This window comes from Balaenoptera acutorostrata, chromosome 11 (genome assembly GCF_949987535.1).
Source record: "Balaenoptera acutorostrata chromosome 11, mBalAcu1.1, whole genome shotgun sequence".
NCBI classification, from domain to species: domain Eukaryota; kingdom Metazoa; phylum Chordata; class Mammalia; order Artiodactyla; family Balaenopteridae; genus Balaenoptera; species Balaenoptera acutorostrata.
In genome coordinates this window covers 3,373,845-3,398,879 of record NC_080074.1, presented here as the reverse complement: position 1 = coordinate 3,398,879, position 25,035 = coordinate 3,373,845, and the positions used below count along the sequence as shown (strand labels likewise).

The following is a 25,035-nucleotide window of genomic DNA, read 5'->3' as shown; positions in this document are numbered from 1 at the left end:
TGCTTAGTTCGAAGCCTTTGAGCTTTGCTCGTGGCACATAAAAACCAAATGGAATCGTGTGTGTTTGCGTGGGTTCTGCAGCGTGAGTCACAGTGCTGGTGTCCCTCGAGGAGAGCAGGATGGCTGGCCAGGGCAGTGTGCGGACGCCCACACCCAGGAGAGGCCGCAGCTGGCCTGTCAGCACAGTGTCCTGGCCAAGAGCCTGGGCTCGGGAGCCAGACTGCCTGAGTTCATGCCCCGTTATGGACTGAACGTTTGCACCCCCCAAAGTGCACGTGCTGAAGCCCTCACCTCCACGTGGTGGTGGTGAGAGGTGGGCCCTTGGGAGGCGATTAGGGTTAGCTGAGGTCACGATGGTGGGGCCCCGTGATGGAATTAGTGCCCTTATAAGAAGAGGAAGAGATGCCAGAGCTGGCTCTCTGCCTTTGAGGACACAGTGAGAAGGCTGCCGTCTGCAGGCCCCGAAGAGAGTCCTCGCCAGGAACTGAATCTGCTGGCACCCTGACCTTGGATGTCCAGCCTCCAGGGCTGTGAGAGATAAATGTCTGTTGTTTAGGCCACCTGGTCTGTGGTATCTTGTTATAGCCGCCTGAGCACACTAAGACACACCCACCTCCACTGTACAGTCTCCAGAAAGGGAGGCCTCATCTGTGCGTAGAAGTCTGGCCGGTGGTCACCCCTGGGGACGGGGCAGGACAGGATGCAGGGTGGAGGGAGTGGCAGGGGCTGCTGTGGGGCCTGAAGTGCGCAGTCGCTGGATCTGGGTGTCGTCGTGCGGTGTCCGGTCGTGCAGAAATGAAGAGCGACGTCCACTTAGGGCGTGTGCAGCCACGTGTGTACGAGGTTCCTGTCACCTCTGTAACAGATTTCCACGAACTGGGGGCTTAAAGTAGCCTCCTTATTCTCTTACAGTTCAGAGGCCAGAAGTCTGAAATGAGTGTCACAGAGCTCACGTCAAGGTGCGGGCAGAGCCGTCTTCCTTCTGGAGGCTCCAGGGGAGACTCTGTGTCCTTGACTCTTCCAGCTCGTAGATGCTGCCCGTGCCCTTGGCTCTTCACAGTCAGCGGGACAGCACCTTTCTGTCGCCTCTCTGACCCCTGACCCTCCTGCTTCCTCCTGAGTTTCCATCATTGTGATGACATTGGTCCCATGCACATAATCCAGGATACGCACCCATCTCAAGATCCTTATCACTTCTGCAGGGTCCCTTTGTCCATGTAGGGTGCTTAGTCACAGCTTCCAAGGTTAGGATGGTCCATCCTTGGGGCCATTCCTCAGCCCACCCCACGCTCCCAATTAGAACAGCAACTACCTGGCACTGGCTTCCATCACACCTGGAATAAATGTCCGGTCCTCATTCTGGCTTCCTGGGCTCTGATGCCCCGCCCGCATCTCATCTGTGACCCTTCCCCCCAGCCCACGGCCCCTCCTGCCTTCGCCTCACCAAGGCTGCTCCTTCTGCCCATCCCACGCTCCCCCCCCCCCACCCCTACCCTGCCGGTCCGTGACCTTCTGTTCATCCAGGTTCTGACTCAGACACACCTTGGTGCGGCTTCTCTCGAGCACCCGCTCACCCTCCCACTGTACCCCTCGTCGTCCCGCCGCACCCCTCATCCTCCCGCCGCACCCCTCATCCTCCCGCCGCACGGTTCTCAGGTGGTCAGCAGCCAGGTGGCGGAGCTCTCTGCCCCTCACGTGGGCTTTGCTCTGCGGCCGAGACCTCCCAGAACTGCACCTGCTGCATGTGTGTCTCTGGGGTGACCAAGTGCCACCAGCGTCCCTTCCTCGGGGTGTCCTGCCCCCGTGGAGGTGGTTTGGTGAAATGCCTTTTGTGTGTCTATCTTGAATGGGTTTTATTTAGTAAAGACACCCTCACCCTTGCTTCGCCTCAGATCTTGCCCTGACTGTATAAGAGGAGCCCCGGTTGATAGACTCCCGCAGGTGTGCCCCCCAGGAAGGAGCAAGAGAGCTGCTGTTGCCAGTTGTCTCAGTGCTTTGCAGACCAGCCCCCTCTCGGCACCTCTGCATGGGGGCCAGAATGGACCACATGACATTCACCTGGGCTTCTCTCCCTTCGCAGAGGAGGAGCTCCGGAAGCTGCGAGAGGAAACCAACTCTGAGATGCTGCGGCAGGAGCTGGACCGGGAGCGGCAGCGGCGGATGGAGCTAGAGCAGAAGGTCCAGGAAGTGCTGAAGGCCAGGTGAGGAGGGGGAGGGGCCAGGTGAGGAGGGGGGAGGGCCAGGTGAGGAGCCCAAGGCCAGGTGAGGAGCAGGGGAGGGCCAGGGGAGGAGCCCAAGGCCAGGTGAGGAGGGGGGAAGGGCCAGGTGAGGAGTCCAAGGCCAGGTGAGGAGCCCAAGGACAGGTGGGGAGGAGGGGAGGGCCAGGTAACACTGTCGCCCAGGTACCGTTGCCCTCTCGGTGGGTAGCGGTCCCCTGAGCCAAGACCCTGCTCAAACCCTGAGGTGGCCGGTCCCCGTGAGCGGCCACCGCCACCCTCCCAGCCCCTGCCGGACCCAGGGCATCAGGAGGGTACGCGGGTGAGTGGTGACGGTGGGCCTGGCCCCAACTTTCTGGGCTGAGTCCTGCCTGTGCCCGCGGCGAGCTGCGATCCTGGGAAAGTGGCTGCCTTCCTGTGCCTCGGGGCCTGGGGTGGGGGCGTGTAGGTGCTCCTGCTGCACGCTGGAGGGGGAACGGGCGGAGTCTCAGCTGGGCCCTGGGAGGTCTGGCCGGGCAGGGCTGAAGAGGGACGCAGAGCCCCCAGAACCACCTGACGTCGCCCCCAGGACCCTGAGACCCTGCCCAGCCTGCCTGTGTGCTCGCATGCTGACTCCCCCAACCCTGCCTCAGTGCCCACTCGGACACACCCCGCCCCGAGCCCCTGACAGCACCCTCGGGCGGGGTCAGCCTGCCATGGCCAATCCCCTCCTCCCAGCAGGGTCCCTCCATCCTGGGGCGGCCAGAGGCCGCCCCAGCTTCCGGACGGGGTGGTGTGGACTCCCACCTCTGCCCATGCGAGCTCGGCCCCTGCCTCATGGTGCTGCCAGCCGAAGCGGGTCATTCCAGAGGGATATTTGCAAGTCCTAGGAGCTGTGTTCTTCCCGTCCTGATAAAACCCCCCAGGGCTCCCTGTCCCTGTGTACAGCGTCCAGGCCGGCGGCCTGGCGGACGAGGCCTGGGAGCTGAGGCCGCCAAAGTCTCCATCCCTCCCCCTCACCAGCCTGGCCTCTGGCCCCGCACCCCTTTGTCCAGGCCCCCCTGGCCCGAGCGCACAGCCCTCTCCAGCTTGGGACACCCCAGTCAGAGCTGGCTTTTCCGTGGGGTGGCCTGGCGTCGTTGTCGTTTCTGAGTGTCGTCACTGCGGTGGGGCTCTGAGGAGACCCCCGCTCCAGGTACCGCGCCGCGCGGGCTTCAGCTGCTGGAAAGGCCGAACCTCCTGTGCTTCGTGCTGGCCTCCTCTGGGTCTCAGCAGCTGGTTCTCAGCCCCGGGGAACAGGTGGCACTTGGTTCCCTGGAGGAGAAGGTCCTTTAGTTTCCTGCTCTGCCGAGTGTTAGGACAGCTCCATGGGCTTTCTGGTGCCCCTGAACGAAGGCCACCTGCCTGTCCCACAGGTCAGCGTGGCCCATTCTGCAGTTCTCTGGGGCTCCCCGCGGGGGCCCCGGTGTTGGGGGAGGGTGTCACTTGCTTTGCCGGGCTACAAGGCCGGCACCCCTCCCTGGACCGGAAATCGGACCACGGCTTCAAGCAGTACTTTCCCTGATGTTAAACCTTATGTGAAAATCTGTAGACGTTCAAAGATTCAATTACATTTAATAACGCAAAGAGGTGCAGCCAGCGACCTGACCTGGGACGACTCTGGGAGATCCAGGTGCTTGGCTGGGTGTGGGGGGTATTGTCAGCCCGCTGGCCGGCCGGGCCTGGCCTCTCATGGCATGTCACAGTGCTGTCACCTGCACTGACGCGCTTCTGTCTGATGCAGTTTGTGTTTATGTGCGGCTTTACTGGAGGCCACGCTTGCCCTGGTGGCGTCGGGTGGCGCTCGGCCTGAGAGGATGCCGTGTCCCAGCTCCCTTTGCAGGATCCATGTCTTCTGTCTTCCACCCTCCCGCCACCCCCAGCCCGCTCCGGGGGTTTAATCCTCATCCTTCCACCAAAGCCCCTTGGGTGCCTGGCCCCCGGTAGGTTCTGAGGCTGCAGACAGATCTGTTTCTCACGGGTCTGCTTGGGGACCAACTGGGGATTACAGGAAAGGAACATCCAGGCCCGGACCGAGGAAGAAGCAGCTGAGGGTCCTGGGGAGCATGGGGTTTAGGGGGGGCTTAGGGTTTAGGAACCTTCTGGAAGCTGAGACCTGAGAGAGGAGAGGAACAGGGAGAAGCAGGTTCCAGGCAAGGGACCTCCTCTTTCCTTGTTATCCTGGTGCCCATCTGGGGTCGCTGTGGGCCGTCCAGGGTGGGCAACTGTGTGGAGGGCCACCTTCACACCTGGGCGCGCACACACAGACACACTCGATCTGCAGGATTAAAACATGGTCGTTTATACAAACCTCTGTTTTGCTTTTTAAGAAAATTCCTGGGAAATCGCCTTGGTTTAAGCTTACTCCAGGCGAAGGCCACGTCCAGTTATCAGTCCGAAAGCAACATGGAGAAACTGCCTTTGACCTCCACTGGCCTCTGGTCAGGCCCTGCCCGGGCCCCACCCTTGGGTTTGCTCTCAGCGGCACCTCCCACGGCTCCTCCGCCCTCCCGGCTGCGTTGAGGGGGCTGGAGGGTGCGTGTCATTGTCCTGTGCTGCACCGCCTACGGTGTTGGTTGGGGCTTTGGCCGGGGCACCCCGTGTGGGAACTACGCAGACCCTGGTGACTGCCTCCCGTGCCCAGCCCGGCCCTGACATGTGGCCCTGGCATCCCCCGCCCGTGGGCTTCAGCATCTGTCCTGCGGCCTCGGGTTGTTGCCTGCGGGATAATTAGATTTTAGAAAAGCCCTCCAGGCGCACTCCACTCCAGACTTGTTCCGCTGATCGTTAAACATCAGCGGAGGTTGTTCCAAAACACTTGGAAGAATCCACAGTTATTAGGAGTACAGGGCCCTTTCTTCTGATGAAGTGAAGTCCCGGGGGGGCATTCGTGTTGCTCTGAGGCCACCGCTCACTCCCCACCTACCCGGAGCTGTGGGTGGACCCGGCTGGGAGGCCCTGATACGCTGTCTGCCCTCTGCCTTCCTCTTAATGTTCAGAACGTCATTGCTGTGCGCTGTGTTGTCAGTCTGTTTCCCACGTCCCGTGCACGTTACAGGCGCTCACGATGTTCCATATGTGGTGTGACGGGAAGAAGGTAAAATTCCCCGCCACCTGGAACACCTGCGCCCGTGTTGCCAGCCGTCTTTCCCTGCAGGCAGCTAGCAGCCCATTTATACCTAAATACCTGTCCGATTCCAGCGGTGATTATGTTGGAAAGATCACACAGCCAGTGGCTGTGCAGTATCAGTATCATCAGGTGCAAGCCCACTGGTACCGAGCACGGCACCCCGGACAGCCCCGCCGGCCACTCAGACCCCAGGCCCACCTGTGGCTGAGCGGTGCCGTGTCCTTCGGGCCCGCGCGGCCTCAGTGGTACACCTGGGCCCGGGCTCTGCTGGGAGCCCATTTGTTAGTGCTTCCTGTGTGAGCTGCCTCTTCAGGACCCCCGGTCGGTTCAGGGAATGTCCTGGTCCGGAGGCCTGGACACCTGCCCAGGAACAGAGGGAACCCAGTCTGGGGTCTCCTGCGTGCCCCAGCTCCCCTCCTGTTCCCAGTAAATCCCCGTTTGTCGGGAGCTCTGAGCACGGACGGCCGTTGGGGCAGCCTGGCCACAGGGAGGGGTGGGCGTGGAGGCCTAGCCCCCTCCTCTTCCACCGTGGCTCCCTTCTCTGGGACCCCCCCCCCTCTGCTTCATGGTTCCCTGTCCACGGCTTCACGAGGCTGCAGGCTCGCCCCCTGCTCACCCTGCGCTTCTCGGATCCAGCTTGTCCTCCGCGCTTCCCGCTCCGGCACGGCGTGGCCGTGATGGGCTGCAGTTACGGGTTATAAACCCGCAGAGCAGGTCGGTTCACGGAGATGCTGGAGGGGGGGGTGTTACCGGTCTAAGCTCCTACCACCGCGCACCGCATGACAGGCCAATATCGAGAGGCGAGTTGTTGGGACAGGGAGTAACGACTTTATTCGGAAATCCAGCAAACCAAGGGGATGGTGGGCTCGTGGCCCCAAAGACCCATCTTGCCTGAGTTAGAATTCAGGCTCCTTTTATACGAAAAGGGGAGGGAGAGTAAAGCCAAACGCTTCCTGGTTCCCATCAGCCCCCAGAGGGGATGTGTTCATTTCTTCCTGCCTGCAGTCATTCACAGGTGGGCCTGGGCAGGAGGTTTCCTGTGAGCTAAACAAAGGTATTTTAGTTTAACGCTTATTACCTGGGAGGCAGGGTTCCCAGAGATGGGCCACTATGTATAATTTAAGCTTATAGGCAACATCTCTTTAGTGATGAACTTGTGATAGGATACAAAGGTTCTTCCCTATTACAAGATCATGTTGTGTGAACAGAGCAGGATGCCGAGGGGGGCGCGCCTGCCGGGGATCTCCCAGCCCCACTGTCTCTGTCCTGGAAGAGCCCCCCGTGCCCCCCCAGTCCTGCCGAGGTTTGCCTGGGGTGCCACTTTTCCCACATCCTGGGATCTCTGCTGCACTGGGAACCACGGCAGCAGTGTGGCGTGTTGGTAGCCCAGACCAGTGCAGGGTGAGGAGGGCAGGTGGGCTGGCCAGTCAGGGACAGGGCACTGCCCAAGGGAAGGGGGTCCGGCCAGCGGCTGGGGGCCAGTCCGTCAGGGCCTGTGGCTGAAAGTCAGGTCTGCGGTCAGGATCCGGCGGGCGGCCGGGAACTCCGGGACGGCTCTGAGGTCGGGTGACTGCTGTGGTCAGGTGCCGCGAGGCCGCAGGGGCAGGGAGCCGGGTAGGTGGCTGGCACGGACCAAGCCGGGACCTGTGCACAGCTTGCCGGGCAGGGGCTCACCCAGCCTGTGGCCTTGCATGGTGCTTGCTAAATATGTGTGTAGCTAAGTACCTTTTCATTAGCAGGCCAAGTAACTGGTGTAACAGCTGTTTATGCTGAGCTTAACATTAAATAAAGAAGCAAATGGGTCAAAATTAATAGGAAAGAAAAGAGTTGTATGTTTGAGACAGTGTTTGGTCATCAAAAAACAAGAAGTGTAGGACTTCCCTGGTGGCGCAGAGATTAAGAATCCTCCTGCCAATGCAGGGGACACAGGTTCGAGCCCTGGTCCCGGAAGATCCCACAAGCCGCGGAGCAACTAAGCCCGTGCGCCACAACTACTGAGCCTGTGCTCTAGAGCCCGTGAGCCGCAACTACTGAGCCCACGTGCCACAACTACTGAAGCCCCCGCGCCTAGAGCCCGTGCTCCGCAACAAGAGAAGCCGCCACAATGAGAAGCCCGGGCACCACAACGAAGCGTAGCCCCCACTCCCTGAAACTAGAGAAAGCCCGCGCACAGCAACGAAGACCCAGCGCAGCCAAAAATAACTAACTAACTAACTAAAGTGTGCCCGTGAGGAATGCAGCTCTGGGCTTGCCCTACTGCCCTCACCTGGCGTCTGAGCTGAGCAGCCAGGACCCCAGAGGGAGCCCCGAGGGTGGGAACGGGCACTCTGGTGTTGGGCGTGGCTTCCGTGGGCGTGGCTCCCGTGGGCGTGGCTCCCGTGAGCGCGGGAACTTTGCGAAGCCCGGACTCATCGTGCTGTTTTGAACTAACAGAGATCTTGCTTCTTCTCCCCCCTCTTTAAGAGCCGAGGACCCGCCAGCTCAGCAGCCTCCAAAAGGGCAGGCCCAGGTCAATAATGGAGCAGGTAGGCCTAGGGGATGGAGATGGGGTGGGGGGGGGGTTGTTTCTGTTCCCCGGCGCACTTGCTCACTTCCGGGGACCCCCTCCTGTTGGAACTGGGTTAGTGTCTCTGATTACCGGTTGGTGAGTCTCCGTAGCAGATGCAAGGCATTCGATCAAAACATGACTTTATTTTCTCCTAAAAATACAACACGACATGTCCCCCAGCCCTTCCCCAAAGAGGAATCATGTCGTGGTCACACTGGCTGCTTGGCCCCTGGCCTGGCGACCTGCTTCCAGAGGCCGGCTGTCCTGACAAGGGGGTGAGTGGGGAGGTGGGGTCAGCTGCGGGCATTGTGCCCAGCGCCCCCCAGGTCAGGACGCAGAGCTGCTTTCAGTGCCTTCTCTTCCCACCCCAGGCTCGAGTTCCTTACCTCCCTCCGCACTTGGCACTTTCTGAAATTGTCCTTCAGAGGATGGCATGGGGGGAAACTGGGCTTCTTGAGGGGCCGGATTTGTGGTGGACCCAGGTCCCTCGCAGGCTGACCGTTGACGCTAAGCCCCTGCCTGTGCTGGGGGCTCAGAGAGCCACACCAGGAGGGCCTTCGGTTAAGCCCTGCCCAGTGTAAAGGTGAGGAGACCGAGGCCCGGGAGGGAAGGCCTCTCAGGCTTACGCTCCAGGTGGAGGCTGAGCTCAGACCAGAGCCAGGTCCTGACGCCCTACCTGCCATCCAGAGAGGGAGATGCCTCTTTCCCAGGGCCCCGGTGCTGGACCCGCCGACAGGCCGGCCGGGTGCGGCATTGGCTGCTGTGTCCACTGGGTCATGGTCCCCTTGGGTTCTCAGGGTTCATGACCAGTGGCCCAGGTTCTGAGCCAGGTACAGCACTAGAGACCCCCCCCCCCCCCCCCGCCAAGGCCCCTGCTGTGTGTGGCAATTGATGAGCCTCCTGCACTCGTGGGAAGCGTCAGAGGAGAGTCCTTCCACCCCGTACCCACACCGAGGGCCGCCGTGTCGTGCTCTGTGTGGGAGGTGGGGAGTGTGGGTAGGGAGGGAAGGACCCCACCAAGTGCAGTCCCGAGGACGTAGGTGGCGGGGACGGGTGCTCTCCGTGGTGCTGGGGCGGAGTGGGGCTCGGGAGCACCGTGAGGCCTGTCCACTCGGGCAGCCCACCTGACCTAGACCTGGGGTCGGCGAACTACAGCTCCCCATCTGCCTTTACGTTGAAAAAAATCTTCTTACACTTTTAAATGGTTGAAAAACAATCAAAAGGATTTGACACGTGAACGTTAACATAAATTTCAACTTTCGGCGGCGTCAGTGTGGTTTCCTGGGGACGCAGCCACGCCCGTCCCATTACTCACTGTCCGCGGCTGCTGTCCAAGCGGTTATAGGGCTGAGCCTGCCTAGACTCTCTCCCTAAAGACCCTGTCGTGCTCCAGGTGGGCTGTGAGAACCCCGGGCCCTTGCCGCCCCTCCTCTGGGCATTTCTGAGCCTCGTGGGCTCTGTGTGCACCACCCTCCATCCCCCGGCCTCCGTCCCTTCGAGCTGGCAGCACACGCCCACCTGCGTGCACTCCATCCCCCTCTGTGGTGGGACGGCGCCCCCTGCAGGCGACTCCACGACCTGCTCTCCGACGGGACGGACTTGTTCCGCGGGATTCGGGCTGGTTTTCTTGAGTCTGATGTGGGTGACTTCACTGGGGCCCCCAGCGGACCACAGCCCCTGACGCACGCCCACTGGCTGTTCCCCAGGGTCCGGGTGTCCCTGGGAGTGAGCCCACCTGGCCACTTCCCAGACCAACCAGTGTGCCCAGCGGCGGGGGGTGGTCAATGCAGCGCCAGCGGTGGGCTGAGAGCCCGCCTGGACGGCACCTGCACTGGAGACAGCCTCCAACAAGCCGGGGGTCGGTGTGAGGAACACGGGGACCCCCGGGGTCTGCGTTGGTTGGTTTGCACCTCGTGGTGAAGTGGGTCGGGCTCTGTTCTCAGGGCACCCGGCCCCTCATGGTTCTGGCGTGGACGTGCCCTCGCCGGCCCGGCCGGGAGCCCCACCCGCCGGTGCCCCCACCTCTGCCGCTCTGTAAGGCCCCTCTCGGCCTGCTGCCCTCACCTGGACCCACCCCCGTCCTGCAGACCGACGGAGCCAGGGGCTGTGCCCCCGTGTCCAGAAGTGGTTCTATGAGAAATTCGGGGAGTACGTGGAGGACTTCCGGTTCCAGCCCGAGGAGAGCACGGTGGAGACGGAGGAGCCCCTCAGCGCCCGGAGGTGGGGCCCTGGTGGAGGTCGGGGTGGAGGGATGGAGTGGGATGGCCCCCGGGGCTCCCTGGGTCTGGCTTTGCAGCCGTCCGGCAGGACAGGCCTCCTCGGGGCGGCAAGCAAAGCCGGGGAGGATTTGCGGGGGGGGCGGCCTCACGGCCGTGCCCCCCAATCAGTGGTCGTACTGGTGCTTTGCAACAGACGCCACGCGGGGACGGTGGCGACCCCGAGAGTGCCCGTGGGCCGGGCTCTCAGACTCGGGTGGGGGCAGCGTGGGCGGGAGACGAGGAAGCCGCCCCTCGTGGGTCACCCGTGCTCCCCGAGGGCCTGCAGGGAGCTGCGGGGTCAGGACGCGGCTGCAGCCGAGTGGGTGCTGGCACTCATCTCTTCCCCCCTCTTAGGTTGACCGAGAACATGAGGAGGCTCAGTAAGTACCCGGCGTGGACTTAGTAAGTACCCGCTCGTCTCTGGCTGTGTGAGCCGCTGGGGCCAGGGCCGCCCGGGGGGTGACTGCGGTCTTGCACTGAACTGGACTTGCTTCCGGAAGCACGTTTTTCAGGATTTCCCAGCCCAGCCTTCTTCCTAACGCTGTGGGAAATATGTCCAAGGCCCACCCCGTCTGTCTGTCCGCCCCTGGCCCGTGGCCAGAAGCCGAGTTTCCCTCCAGGCCTGGGAGCCCCAGCGCACCGTGGTGCTTCTCCAGATACTTGTCGGGCCCGGGGTCTGTGAACTAAACCCCGTTCCCCGCCTGCGGGCACGGGCCGGGGCAGACAGGCAGACAGACGTCTCCCCGTGGGGACGGGGGACGGGCCGCAGCCCGGGAGTGGCCGCGGGAGCGCTGGCCTGGGGTCAGGCGCGCTGGGCGCCCGCGACGGTTGGGGTTTGCTTTGCTCCTTTTGGTTCCCTCCCCCGCCCCACACCGCCAGCTGGTGCAGCAGCCGGACCGCCAGGTGTGTCCGAGGGCCGGGCTGGCGCTGGCCTGACCGCGTGGTCCGTTCTGTCCCCAGAGCGCGGTGCCAAGCCCGTCACCAGCTTTGTGAAGAACCTCTCTGCCTTATCCGACTGGTACTCCGTCTACACGTCTGCCATCGCCTTCACCGTGAGTGCTCCCCGCGGGTGGCTGGTGGGCTGTGCACCCTCCCTGAGGTTTCCTGAGGGACCCCCCCATCCCTGCCGTGCGGGGCAGCTCCCGGCCTCGGTGTTTCCGTCTGTAAAGTGGGCTGCAGGGCAGCTGTAAGGACTGGATAAGGGTGTTGTGGGGTGCATCCCGGGGCTGGCACTGGGGCTCCTCGCCTGCCCAGAATCCCCGCAGCAGTGTTCTCAGGAGAGGGCCTCGTGCCAAGCTTACGGCCGACTTTCCCAAGTGGGTTGGGGAAGGGCCGGTGGGGCGGTCTGTCTGCTTGTGCAGAAACCAGCCGTCCCTCCCATCAGGCACCGGCGGCTGGGGGAGGCTCCTGGCGGGCGCACAGTGGCCTAGGGGCCAAGCAGGCCACCAGGCCTGGGGAAGGTAGGCGGCGCTGGGCCAGCATCACGGGGTGCTTTGGGGAAGACAGGCCCAGTCGCAGTCTGAATTGTCCTGCGGTGGCTGCTCCCAGCCCTGCCCGGGGAGACCCTGCTGTCCAGTGGAAGGAGGAAGGAGGGGGAGAGCCGCAGCCCCCAAAGGCCCCATCTCTGCAGAGGCCCCCATAGGTGGCCTCCACCTGAGAGGGTCCCGAGGGCCGCCCTGAAGCCCCAGGGGCCCACCGTCCACCGGGGAGATGGGTGTTGTGCACATGCAGAGGACAGGCCGTGGTGGCCAGGGGCCAGCCCCCTCCACCCTGGAGCTCTCCTGCGGCCACCCTTCACCAGCACTCTGCTCCTTGGGGCCTTGGCTGCTTTGGGTCCCAGGTCCCTAGTCCTGCCGGTGTGTTACGGCTGAGCTAGCCCTGCCCGCCGTTCAGACCACCTGCCAGGCCTCCTCCTGAACCCACTGCATGCGTCCCCTACACTCTCTGAGCGCCAGCACTGTGCCCCGCACTCTGCCTGCCCTGTGGCGCGGGGTAGACGGTCAGCGGTGCTGGGTACGCGGATGCCTCCGGCTCTGGCAGGGGGGCCCGCAGCGGCGGTGGGCCAAGGCCTCTGTGGGGTCAGCCCTCCTGTGATCCCGGGCCACGTCCAGGCTGCTCCTTCCGGGGCATAACCGCTCCCCGCCCACCCAGAGCAGTGTTTCCCTCTCACCTCCTCCCTGAGCGGGTTTGTCTACGCTGCGTGCCCTGGTCCTCGGGCCTGCGGAGGGCCGCTGGGGCCTGGTCTCCCTGCCTGCGAGCGCAGCCTGCCTGGCTTGGGGAGAGAGGGATCTGGTCTGTCCTGAACCACGCTGGCAGGTCGCCTAACCGTCTCCCTCCCGACCCGTTTCTCTCCAAACCCGCAGGTGTACATGAATGCCGTGTGGCATGGCTGGGCCATCCCCATGTTCTTATTTCTAGCAATTTTGAGGTTATCCCTCAATTACCTCATAGCCAGGTAGGTGCTCCGGTTTGTTGTGTGTTCGCGGCTGTGCTGTCTTCCTGCGTTACACGCACGGCAGGGCACGTGCCGAGCCGGCTCTGTGTCACGTGCTGGCGTTTTGGGAGGTTGTCCTCTGATAGTTCCCGAGCCCCCAGGAGGATGGTTTGCTGCAGCGGGCAGGGTGATTCCCAAACCCCAGCAGCTCTTTCCAGCAGGCTGCCAGTGGGTGCCGGCTTTGGGGTCACTCCGGCCCCTCCTCCGGTCGTGCTGCTTTTGGGCAGGAAAGTCCCCCCTCCACACACACCTCAGCAGTGACATCCCAATGGGTGGAGGGGGGTTGACGGAGCTGCAGCGGTTCTGTGCCCTGGGAGGTCCCCAGTGGTCGGAGTGCAGGTGCCGAAGAGGCGCTGGGACTCAGCAACCCCAGAGCCCAGGGCCACGCGGTGTCTTCCCTGCGCCCTCTCCGAGCACCCCCTTTCCATCTCGAGGCTGGGGGTGGGCGGCGCTATTGGAAGCCAGCACGCTGGGGTGGGAGCCCCGCATCCCCGGGTCCTCCCGGGTCTGTGTGGACCTGAGGTCGCCCCACAGAGTGAACCCCAGCTTCATGTCCGGCCTGAGAGGAGGCCCTGCCTTCTGTATTTTCACTGAGCCGTTCAAAAGTTCACTTTACACACTGTTTTTCTAGGTGCTTCTCTGCGGTTGCCTAAGTTGGTTCATTTGAAAACGTTTCTCATAGAAAACTTTTAAGCGCTTATGAAAGGGTTCTCCGTGCCCAGACTAGACGTGGTTCACTAAAGTTGTTGCCATTGCCACTTCCTTATTTTGAGAGGCCCGTCACCTCTGGGTGCTTGTAAATGTGTGCCCACCCCCAGGAGGGCCCCTGGGGAGGGATCCGTGGGGGTGACCTGGGTCATCTCTCAGGAGCCTAGGAGGGGGCCCTGTGGTCTCGGCAGATGGCCGGGTGTTTCTGAAGCTCCTGTCCCAGTGGCCAAAATTTCCGGGGGCGGCTCCTAGTTGGGAGCACAGGCCTGGTGACTTAACGTCACCCCTCTACGGCCACCGCCTGCAGACGATGCTGTCTCCTGTTTGCCAGGGGCTGGAGGATACAGTGGAGCATCGTGCCTGAAGTGTCCGAAGTGGTGGTGAGTCCTGGGAGGGGCTCCATCGCCGGGGGGGCCGGGCTCTACCCGCCAGTGCTGTGTGGGGGCCGCAGGTCCCCCGAGGCCTCCAGGTGCAGCTGTGTGGACGCCGGCGGGGAGCCCTGCCAGGCGAGGAGAGGTCGGGGAGGAGAAGGCCAGCCGCCCCTACGCGGAGCCCTGCGTGGCCACACCCTGACCCCTCGCCAGCTGATGCCCGAGTGCCCTTCACGAGCCTGGGCTTGGCTGCGTGGGAAGCAGGTTGGCCTGGCCGGGCTTGGCTTGACCTGACCCTCCTCAGCTGGGACGTGATGTGGAAGGGAAGTAGCGAGGGGGCCCCTGTAGCCGCTCACAGCCTCCCGTGGCGGGAGGTGAACGATGGACGGGCTGGACCAGTGGCCTGCCGCCCGATTTTGTAAACGAGGTTTTATTGGCCCCCGTCACGCCTGTTCGTTTACGCTGTGGCTGCTTTGGGGCTGCAGCAGCCAAGCTGCTGTGACCAGCCATTGGGCCTGCAGAGGCACATGTGCTTATCACCTGGCCCTTTACAGAAAGTCTGCCCACCACTCTACGGGGGACTCTGGCCCGTGGGGCTGAACCACCGGGCACAGGCAGGAGGGAGGCCATGGTGCGTCCATGGGCTTCATCAGGTGTTTGAGCACCTACCATGTGCGTAGAGCACACAGTAGGGGTGCAGGATGTGGTGGTGTCTGCAGGGGCCCCTTTAGAACAGGGGTCAGGGAGGGTGTCTCTGGGGAGGCAGGCCTGTGCCCTTTGGCCCTGGTACTTGGAGGTCTTAGGGAGTTTCTTGCTGAATGAACTCAGACAAGCAGGACAAAGTCAGGCCCCCCTGCTGGGACCTCAGTTCCCCCGCCTGTAAAGTGCGGGGTGGGCGCGGGCTCTGTGGTCTCAGATGCACCTCTGAAGGTGATCTGCTTAAGCAGCCCTGCCCAGCTGGGGGGCTGCCTACCACCCTCTCAGGTACCAGACGGGTGTCAGCTAGCTCAGCTGCCCGTGCTGCCCCCTCGGGCTGGGCCCCCCAGGGATGCCCGTCCCTCTGACTGTGTTGGGGCAGCAGAGACCTGGTCCCCGGGCTGGGAGGCCTCCTTGCTGTTTTTGTCAGTAATTTCTCTGAACTGTTAAATTTCAGTGGAAATTCTCTTTCCCCTTTGACTGAAGGAGCCTCCAAAGGAAGACCTGACCGTGTCTGAGAAGTTCCAGCTCGTGCTGGACGTCGCCCAGAAAGCCCAGGTACTGCTGCTGGGCTCCAGGTGGGGGGACCCCAGCTACCCAGCCCTCCAGGCCTGGCTTGTCTGGGAGCTGACACCCGAGACAACCCGGTTGGTGGGGAGGGCCCTCTTGGCTTGGTCTGATGCTGGCGCCCCGGCTGGTGGAGGCCTTCCTGACCAGTGCCAGGCGAGCTCCCGGGAGGGTGCGGGCCTGGGTCCCTCGTCTCGAGCGGTGCCTTAACCCGTGATTCGGACCGGACCATCACCCGGTCCTCGGCCTGGGAGCGGCGGGGCAGGACCACGGGCTCCGTGGCCCGGCCGTGGTCTCCCGTGACCGCAGCTGCTTCTTCACACAGAACCTCTTTGGCAAGATGGCCGACATCCTGGAAAAGATCAAGAAGTAAGTTGTCAGCCCCCAGCCGGCCGCGTCGAGGCTGCGCCTGCCACCTGGCTGAACCTCCCCTCTCCCTTCCAGCCTGTTCATGTGGGTGCAGCCTGAGATCACACAGAAGCTGTACATCGCGCTGTGGGCCGCCTTCCTCGCCTCCTGCTTCTTCCCCTACCGCCTGGTGGGGCTGGCCCTGGGTAAGGAGCCTGCCGGACGGTCAGCGCGCCGCGCCGTCTCATCAGCACCGTCCACGGTGCGTGGGTGGGGGGCGGGCAGGGGGCGCCTGGCCTGAGCTGGAGTGTTGGGTGTGGCGGTCACACAGTTCGGGGGCCTCACGGTCTGGGCACTGTCCCCACCTGCCCTTCGGCCCCCAACGTGCAGGTGGGTCCTCGGTCTCTCGCCCCCTCCCCCTCCCCGCCCCCCTCGCCAGGAAAACCGGGGCAGGCAAATGAGGCCGTGGGGGGAAGGACAAACGCCAACGGAAGTGCAGCGTGCTCCGGGCTGTCTGTCTCGTTTCTCTGGGGACCTGGGCCAATGCAGGTGCCCTGACCGGGGTGTGGGAGCCCCTGGCCATCACTGCCGGCTCACCTAGTCAGGCGTGGGCAGGCTGGGGACGGGTCCCCTGAAGTGCTGCTCACGTCCCCTTTGGAGGATGGTGACTCGTGGTTTTGTTTGGTTGGTCGGTTTTAGGGACAGGTTAGTGTTTGGCCTGAGCCACCTCTGGGTTGGAGGCAACAACACACACACAGAAGTGGCTTCCCTTTTAGCTGGGGTCACTTCCCTGCCCTGTGTAACCACCCCAGGACCATCGGCCCACACCTGAGTCCCGGGAGGCCCTCCACAGAGCGCCCCGCAGGGCGGGGACCGCCGTGCCGGCCACGCGGGCAGGGCCGCAGGGTCCTGGAGAAACGGGACCTCATTCTGCCCCTAGGACTCTATGCCGGAATCAAGCTTTTTGTCATCGATTTTATCTTCAAACGCTGCCCGAGGCTGAGAGCCAAGTATGACACTCCCTACATCATCTGGAAGAGCCTCCCTACAGACCCCCAGCTCAAGGAGCGCTCCAGCACTGCTGTGTCACGCAGGGTAGGCCCCAGGGTAGGCCCCGCGGCGGCCGGGAGATGCACCGGCCACACGCCGCTGTCCCTCACTTCCGGCTTGCAGGGAGGCTGGTGTCTCTGATTCTCGGGGCCCTTGAAACAGACAACTTAAGACAGCTGCGGGGGTGGATTCGCTGTGACCGGCTCTGCTGTCCCGAAGGTCCAGGGCGGACACCCTGGGGCTGGCCAGCCCTGGGCAGGGGACGGCTGCTGGGGGAGGCTGTGCAGCACTTGGAGGCTGGTCAGGGGGCCCCTACCCACCTAGGCTGGCTGGGGAGTGGGCCCTGCCAGGTGCAGCTGGCCCCCAGGCCAAGGGCAGGAGGGTACAGGGCGTTGGCCGTGACTGCCGAGACCCTGGGAGCCCTGGGAGTGACTGCTCTCTGATTGGGTGCCGGGTCCCTGCTGTTCCTGGCAAGGGGACAGCAAGGCCGAGATGGGCACATTTTGTGCTCACGGGCTAGGACTGGGTGGAAGGCTATGTGGGCATTAGGCACCCTGTCCAGAGCCAGGACGAGGAGGGCAAGCTGGCCTTGGTGCTCCTCCTGGGGTCTCAGACTAGTGGGGAGGTTCTGGGCTTAGTAGCACTCCCACGGAGGTGTAGGAGGGCTTCCTGGAGGAGGTGACGTTGGATTTCAGAGTCTCGTGTATGAGTGTCCGTTGAGGAAAGGGTGTCTGGGAACTGATGCTTTTGTCCGTGGAAGGGAAGCTCTGGGTCAAGTGTGGATCAGGCTTCCTGGGTTCTAGAACAACCAAGCTTGTTGGGGCCCCAGACTCGCAAGCCAGGTGTGCAGCCGGGCAGGCAGGAGCAGCCCGCACCTTGGGGAGCTGGTGGGTGGGCTCTGGTCACGCAGAAGGAGGTGGACCCAAGGGGTGAGGCCCAAGAGCGGGCAGCCTGGCTCCCTAAGTGTCATAGACCCGAGCGGCTGGGAGGTTGGCTTCCCGGGGTGGAGGGCGACCCCACCAGGGCGTCCCGCGGCCGTGTGTCTGCGCGTGCTGCTTGCTCAGCTGGTGTTTACCGCCTCGTGTCACGTGGACCCACCTTTCCTTCCGTTGTGGTCGCACGCGTCTGTGGTCCCGTCCGGCCAGCTGTCGGGACACAATGGTACGGTGTCTGTGTGGTACCCGCACCCCCACGCCGTGCCCTGATGCCGCGCGTTGCTGTGGCCTGACTCCGTTTGACTTGCCAACCTTGCTCTCAGTGGCCCGTCCCACGGCCGGTCCCGGTGTCCGCAGCGCGGGCATGAGCGCCTGCCGGCACCGCACTGACTGCACGTGCTGGGTCGGGCTCGGAACAGCGTGACGTCACGGGGCAGAGGGTCTGCCCGCCTGCGGCGGGCTGCTCTGCCCAGACCGGGGCTCGTGGGCGGGGAGGACGGGACCCCACGTCTGGGTGTGCCTGCCTCTCCGCTCGTCCACGCGTGGGGCGGGGCCTGGGCGGGGCGGGGCTAGGCTGCGTGCGTGCGTGCGTCCCGGCTCGGCCCCGCCCCCTCACGCCCGCCCACGGCTTCCCCCCACCCTGGCCGGCGGGGCTGACGGGGACGTTGTGTGCCCTCGGCAGCCGCAAACGGCTTCCTCGCGGAGCTACGTGACCAGCGCGCCCGCCGGCCTGAACAAGGACGAGGACGCCAGCCGCGTCCACGGCGCCAAGAAGAGCAATTTCCACGAAATCTTTAACTTGACAGAAAACGAGCGTCCGCTGGCGGGTACGTGTGTGCTGAGCCCGTGGCCAGGCGGGGTCGCCCGCCCCAGTGCTGGGGGGCCCGGCGGGGGCCGAGGGAGGGCCGCCCGCCCGCCTCCCCCTTCCCGGGCTTCCTGGGCGGGTGGGTCGGAGGGGCCGGGCGCGTCTGCAGTGGGTGGCTTGACAGCGGAAAGGCAGGCAGGCCGGCCGGCCCCGAAGCGGAGCCGCAGAGCGCGACTCGGCGCGGCTGCCAGCCTCGGCGCCACGCGTGCAGGGGCTTCCCGGTCCTGCTTTGGCCCGCTCGTCCCTTGCTGTGGCCTCCTAGAAAGCGGGGTGGTGACAGGTGACTCGGGAGCCCAGGGCCCTGCTCGGCCTCCCCCGAAACACCTGCGCTGCCCGGCTCTCTGTGAGGCGGGTCGGGGGCTCTTAAACGATTTGGCGTCTGTCGTGTGTGATACCAACTGCAGAAAGAGAACTTTGGAGAATTTAAGTTTTTATTTTTTCCTGAGCCCTCTTTCTGCTGACCCAGACCGTGAACCTTGAGAGTCAGGGCCGTAGTTTGATTTATTTAAATTGTGCTTTTCCTTTAAAAAAAACAACAAAATCCCCGCCCACTGACGTGGGAGGGGAAACATCTGCTTTCCAGAGGCTCTCAGAGGCCACTTTCCTCCCACTGTGGGTTTCACCTGATGGCGGAGGGTGAACGTCAGTACATCCTTGAAAAGCCAGTGCTGATGGTTCCAACATCAAGTCAGAGGGCGGGTATTTCCAGTAGGAAAGGTCACGGGCCGCTTTTGTCCCCGTCAGTGTGTGAGAGCGGCTGGCGGTGCTGCTTGATAAACAGAGACCGGAAGATGCCGACCGACTACATCAGGAACGGGGTCCTGTACGTGACGGAGAAGTGAGTGAGGCCGGCGGCGGGCGGGCGCGCCCTCCGGCTGGGGCCAGGATGGGACGGGGCTCCTCGCAGGCCCCGCGGTCCAGGGCGGCCTAGCCGTGGGCACCCCTAGCCCTGCCGAGAGCCCGACTCCTGCTGGCTCCCGGCCCCCGGGTGGGGAGGTGCTGCCTCAGAGCCGGGCGCAGCCGGGGCCGCAGGCCGTCATTTCCCCAGGCCCCGGGATGGCCTGGTCTGGGTACCCAACGTCGTGCGGCGGGAACCGTGCGGTTCCCCCAGCCAGGGCCCTGGCCCCAGGGCGGCAGCAGGGCTCTCGTTACCCTCCTTTCGGGGCGTAGCAGCCCAGCTACCGCCAGGGGTGGGAGGGGCGGAGCAGGTGCACGGTGGGGTCTGTTCTTAGCCCTGGGGACCCTCGGCCACCTCGCCCCCCACTCTCAGCCAAGGACCACCTGTTCATCTCCCTCGCTGGAGGAACTGGCCGAGGAGACCCCGGCCGGGCCTCAGGGACACACGGGTCTCTTGTTGGGCGTCCCGGGGATGCTCACGTCATGGGAACGTGGGTCGGGTTCAGTGCAGAGCAGTGGGTTTTAAACCTGAGAAGCTGTGAGACTCGGTAAAAATGAAATCGGTTGTAAGAGGCCGGCGCGTCGCGGCAGGTGAGGGGGCCCTGTGTCTGGGCTGTGGCTGCAGCCGCCGGGCACGGTGCCCTCTGGCTCACCTGCTGGGCTGTGCTCTGTCCTCCCTTGCCCCCCGCCGCCGGGCACGGTGCCCTCTGGCTCACCTGCTGGGCTGTGCTCTGTCCTCCCTTGCCCCCCGCCACCGCCCCCGGTAGTTACCTGTGCTTCGAAAGCTCCAAGTCCGGCTTCTCCAAGAGGAACAAAGTCATCAAGCTGGTGGACATCACGGACATCCAAAAGGTGGGTGCGGCGCCCTGCTCGCCCTCACCCCCCAGTCTCAGGAGCGGAGGAGCTGCGGGGTCACGAAGCTGGCGGTCGAGTTGGGAGTGGGGTGCGATTAGAACAAGACGAGGGGTGCCGTCTGGACGGTCGGACAGGCGGCGTTTCTCCCCGCGGCAGGGCCCCGCTTCTAGGCGGTGTCTGTGCGGAGCCCTGCGGCCCGTCGGGGGATATCCACGCGCCACGGGCTGGGCCCTCTCTTCTGCCTGGTGGGCCAGCGCCTGGCATCCTTGCACAGAGGGGAGTGGGGGGGGCAGTGAGCTGGGCCCCGGCAGCTGGGCGCCCGAGCCCGCTCTCACCGCTGTGCCGTCTGCCCCTTGGCCCTGAGACGTTCCCCTGGGGTAGGCTGTCCCGGCTCCGGCATTTTCTAGCACTTTCCGTCGTGTCACGTGGAGCAGGCACAGGTGTGCGCAGAGCCTGACACACACACCTGGCGGGGTGGCCAGGCCCACCCGCGCCCCCTCTGGGCATCCTGGGTGGGCCCCAGGGGTCCGCTGGGCAGGTGTGTCAGGAGCACCCCTGTGGCTGTGGTGGGTCCCTCCCTCCCAGAGAGGGGTGTGGTCAGTGGGGTCGCAGGAGCAAGATCGGGTTGGGGGGCCTGTTCCCCCCACACAGCGCTCCTGGGGAGACCCCGGCAAGGCTGGGCGGCAGTGTCAGCAGGTCTGCTGTTTCATTCACACCGTCAGTCCTTGTTCTCTGCTGACTGGGGAGGCCCAGGCCCATCTGGGGCTCTGTGGAGAGTGTCCTGGGGTGTGAGGAGGGTGGCCCCGTCTCCAGGGGGGCCCGTGGTGACAGGCACGCCGTTGGCTTTCAGTACAAGGTCCTCTCCGTCCTCCCGGGGTCGGGCATGGGGATTGCCGTGTCCACGCCATCAACACAGAAAGTAAGTGCCGGGCGGGGGCCGGGGAGGGGGGGGCCCGGGCGTGGCTCTGAGCGCAGGCTGGCCAGGCTTGCGGCCGGGCAGAGGGGCCTGGGAAGCCCCCTCCCTCCCTCCCGGGGCAGGAGGCTGCGGCCCAGCGCAGGTGCTGGCGGGGAGGGGCGGCTCCGTGTGGACCTGGCCGCCCGCGGACTCGCCGCTGGTGCTTCCTCTCCCCGCCAGCCGCTGGTGTTCGGCGCCATGGTGCACAGAGACGAGGCGTTCGAGACCATCTTCAGCCAGTACATGAAGATCACGGCGGCGGCGGCATCGGGCGGCGACAGCTAGGGTTGCCTCGCCGTGACGTCGCTGGGAGTTTTTCTTTTTTTAGTAATTCGGTAGTGCAGAAAAATTGGACATCCTCGTGATCTTTTGCAATAACCCCCCTGATCTGTGGTTTCTGTTGTGTTGACCCTGCGTTTTACAGACTCCTTCGCACGGGGGTCGGGACTCTCGAGGGCGCGTCCTGTGGACGCGAGGCCACCGGGAAGGATGACACGCAGGACACACCGCCAGGCACAGCTGCGCCTTCTCTGTCCCCACCCGGCGGAGACCGGCGCGGCCGCACCCCGGCTCTCGGAGGCCAGCAGCTCTGCCACACCAAAGCCATAGGAGCATGCGGGGCCCTCCCCGGGTGAAGGACGCTGGCGACAGGCGACGTGGGGGCCCTTGGCCAGCGCCGTGAACGGGCCCGTCCTTTAGGGAGACCCCCGTGCACGTCCCGGGAGCGCGGTGCTGACCAGCTGGCCGGGGGCCCGAGATCAGCTCCTCAGGAGGATGCGGAGCGCCGTGCGGTGGAAAGGCCCAGGAGGACAGCCGCTTCGGGGTCGCCCTGGCCTCCAGGCTGCTGTGCCGGGGTGGGTGAGGGGGACTCCCGGGCCGGGGTGGGAGTGGACCAGAGCGCCTCAGGCCCGAGGGGCCCAGGCTGGCAGAGGGCCTGCTGTGCAGGGACGCTGGGGAGGTCAGCTGGCTTTGGGGAGTGACCGCGAGCAGAGCCCAGAGGTCGGGGTCCGCACCCCTGGTGCCTGCACACACGCGGCGGGGAGGGGGAGAGAGCCCTCGCCCTCGGGGAGGTCAGAGTGCACGTCTCGCAGGCCCGGCCCTTCCCTGAAGCCGGCGTCCCATTGGGACTGACTGGCCGAAGGCCGCGGGGATGGACACGCCCAGGAGACGGCGGGGACACCCCCGCTCGGCACACTCCCGACACGGGCACCTCCGGTCCCTCAGCTTGTCCTGAGTCGTCTGGGTGTCACGGAGATCGTTGTTTTTTGAAGAAACAGAAGATTATATTTTTTACAGAGAGCAAGCTGTTTTTCTTATTTTTGTATCGTTTTTCAGACGTAATTTTTACCTTTGCTCCCCATTTGCTGGTTGGGCGGGCGATTCGGTGGCGTCACTCCTGTCACCCCTTGGTGGGGGACCCCGCGGAGTGCGCTCGGGAGCCACGCCCACCAGCCAGACAAGCACACGCCCCGGCCCGGTCGTGAGGTCCCGGGGCCCTGCGGTGGCTGCCCAGCTCCTGGTCCCCCTGGCGTCGGTGTCCTGTGACCTTTCAGACACGAAGGCAGAGCCCGCCCGAGACCTGGGCTTTGCCCCACAGTCGGTGCAGGCGGACCGAGTCCTGGGGGGGCTGTGGGTACACACCCAGTGGGACCCCCTCTGTGTCCGGGGCAAGGCAGGGTGGGCCCTGAACTGGCCCAGGGTGACTGCGGGGCGACACCCGTGGGTGCTGCTCAAGCCCCACTCCCCGGGGCTGCTGTGGGCTCAACATGCGTCCCTGTCGGCACGGTGGGACTCTGTCCCCCGCACTGCGGGTGTGTCCCTGCGTGGAGTGGACTTGCCTCCTTCAGAGTGGCGTGGTTTGGCTTGAGTCCCTTCTGAGGAGCGAGGGAGATGAAAGCTGACCACGTGCGGGGCGGCTGTCCCCAGCTGCAGTGGCCCACGGCAGGTCCCCCTTTGGAAGCCCAGGGCCCCTGCTGGGAAGAGCGCGGGCCTGTGCGGGCTCCCTGCTGGGGAGAGCCTGGAGTTTTATTGAGTTGTGTAAATCTGGGCAGATGTTTCATTTCTGCGACTAATCACTGAACTAGAATGAATGTTAAATTTTTTATGTCTGGAGCTCGAGTCTATTTTGGATCTGTAAATACTCATTACCAGTGTAACTTTTGTTCAACAAAAGGATTGTACTGTATGAAGAACTGATGAAAAAAATGCCCCTGTAACATTTTTTTAAGAAAACCTTGTTTAAAGAAAAAGTCTTGTATAAATTATAAATTTTTATTTAAATAAACCTGTAATGCTTTGTGCTAAGGTCGGGGGGGGGCTCAGTTTTCCTGGCAGGGTCCCTGTGGCCACTAGCACTAGAGGGCAGTGGGGGTTTCAGCACCAAGGCCGAGGAGCGAGGTGGGCACCCAGGGAGTGGACTGCGGGCGGGGGAAGCTGTGGACACTGGGAGGCGGGAGGCGGGAGGCAGGGGCCCAGCTTCCAGAAGGAAGCCAAGGAGGGGTGGTGGCCAGCGGGGGAGGAGCGTCCACGGGCTGGCACACGCCCCGGGGGCGGGGGGAGCTCAGGGATGGGGCCGAAGCAGCACTTGCAGTTTGGGGTACAGGTCCTGGCCCCGCCCAGAGGTGCCTCCCCTCGGGGGCCGTGGGCATCCCTGGGACCAGCTGCTGCCTGCAGCCCTCCCCGAGGTCTGAGGCTGAGGGGGCCCTGGGCAGAGGGGTCCTTAGCAGTGCTGCTGGCTTAGCTGGTCCAGTTGCTGGCACTGAACACTGAGGGATGCAGGAACCTGCCTGGCTTCTGAGACCCCCAAGATCGCACACCGACCTGTGGTGGGGACACCCAAGGGCCCCCAGCCCCCTGCACCCTGAGCCCCCGGGAGGCAGAGGCCTGCCCAGGTCCCTCAGGGAGTGGCCAGAGCTGGATGGAAACCAGGTCCAGTGGGCCAGCTCCGTGGTGAGGGGGGCAGCCTTGGATACCACATCCGTCCACCTATCCATCCATCCACTTCCGGCGCTGTCCTATGCGCTGGACACAGCAGTGACGGGACAGCGGTCCCTGGGGAACCTGGCAGACATCAGAGACCCCTGGGAGTGCTGTCCGCTCGCCAGTGACTCTCCTGACGACACACCCAAGCTGTGATTTTGTAGCTAAAATAAACCTCCTGGTCCTCTACCTACACTTGAAGTTCCCACTCAGCCTCTGCCCCTCTTTGTGGCGGGCCCTCTTCCGACAGCCCACAGAGGGAAATGAAATTAATGTTCTTGTTCTTGAATCGGGGTTCTCTTCATAGGTACTTACTGTTTAGTAACACGGCATTTGGTGAGTGAATTTTACGACTACACGATGGGTAAATAAGGTCATACGCTGACCAAAGAGGGGTGCTCATGATGAACCAAGGATTGTAATACTGTTCTCCCCACAGTATTTAACCAACGGGCAAAGCTGAGTCCAACATTATTGGCTGTAACAGAGACTGGAGTGAGGGGCGAGGCGACCCTGAAGGCTGCCGGAATCTCGGGGAGCAGCCTCTGCCTGGGAACTGAGGGTCCGGGAGAACCCCCCCCCCAGTGTGTGGGAAAGCCGCCCAGCTTGTGGAGATCTGCCCCCCAAACACTGGAACCAGGAAGCCCAGCCCCTTCCTACTCTGGGCCCCAGTGTCCTCCACTGTCAAAGGCTGGCATCACAGCACCAGTAAGATTGGAAAGGATAATACTCAAATATTTGTGATTATAGAAAGCCCCCAAATCTACAGAAAAATAAGAAGAGGCAAGTTTTTCTGGATAGAATCTGATACATAAAAAGCCACTGCATTTCTACATAAAAACAAAAATTTTAAAGGATAACAGCCTCAAAATAGGAAGTTTTTAAGAAGAAATCTAAACAAAATTAAGAGACATATGGAAAAATTATTAACCTGTATTGAAAGATGCGAATTAGGACTTACATAATGGGAAATATATGCAATGTTCATAGATTGGAAAATTCAGTTTCATGATGAAAACGTCTTCTTAATACCCACAGAATGAAACAGGCTACAGAAAATGACACAGTATGATGCCTTTATATAAAGAGCAAAACCTGAAAAACTATGCTGAGAATATAAACAAGTAGGGGAAGAGAAAAAAAAC

The 25,035-nt window shown here is 63.2% G+C and overlaps 1 protein-coding gene across 6 annotated transcripts in view; it reads left to right on the top strand.

Annotated features, from left to right (window-relative positions):
• The window catches only part of GRAMD4 (GRAM domain containing 4), a 77,704-nt gene extending 54,511 nt beyond the window's left edge, over nucleotides 1-23,193 (top strand). For 5 of the 6 annotated variants that reach the window (XM_057556818.1, XM_057556819.1, XM_057556815.1 and 2 more), the window contains 16 exons: nucleotides 2,081-2,201; nucleotides 7,828-7,889; nucleotides 10,000-10,132; nucleotides 10,525-10,550; nucleotides 11,131-11,222; nucleotides 12,534-12,625; nucleotides 13,680-13,752; nucleotides 14,926-14,997; nucleotides 15,332-15,375; nucleotides 15,451-15,560; nucleotides 16,295-16,449; nucleotides 18,022-18,166; nucleotides 18,949-19,042; nucleotides 19,869-19,953; nucleotides 20,807-20,875; nucleotides 21,092-23,193. In XM_057556818.1, coding sequence (XP_057412801.1) covers nucleotides 2,081-2,201; nucleotides 7,828-7,889; nucleotides 10,000-10,132; nucleotides 10,525-10,550; nucleotides 11,131-11,222; nucleotides 12,534-12,625; nucleotides 13,680-13,752; nucleotides 14,926-14,997; nucleotides 15,332-15,375; nucleotides 15,451-15,560; nucleotides 16,295-16,449; nucleotides 18,022-18,166; nucleotides 18,949-19,042; nucleotides 19,869-19,953; nucleotides 20,807-20,875; nucleotides 21,092-21,196 — 1,478 coding nt within the window. In that variant the 3' untranslated portion in view covers nucleotides 21,197-23,193. The remainder of the gene's footprint in view (nucleotides 1-2,080; nucleotides 2,202-7,827; nucleotides 7,890-9,999; nucleotides 10,133-10,524; nucleotides 10,551-11,130; nucleotides 11,223-12,533; nucleotides 12,626-13,679; nucleotides 13,753-14,925; nucleotides 14,998-15,331; nucleotides 15,376-15,450; nucleotides 15,561-16,294; nucleotides 16,450-18,021; nucleotides 18,167-18,948; nucleotides 19,043-19,868; nucleotides 19,954-20,806; nucleotides 20,876-21,091) is intronic. The other variant, XM_057556816.1, reaches the window with a different exon arrangement.
• Nucleotides 23,194-25,035: the final 1,842 nt, after the last annotated feature.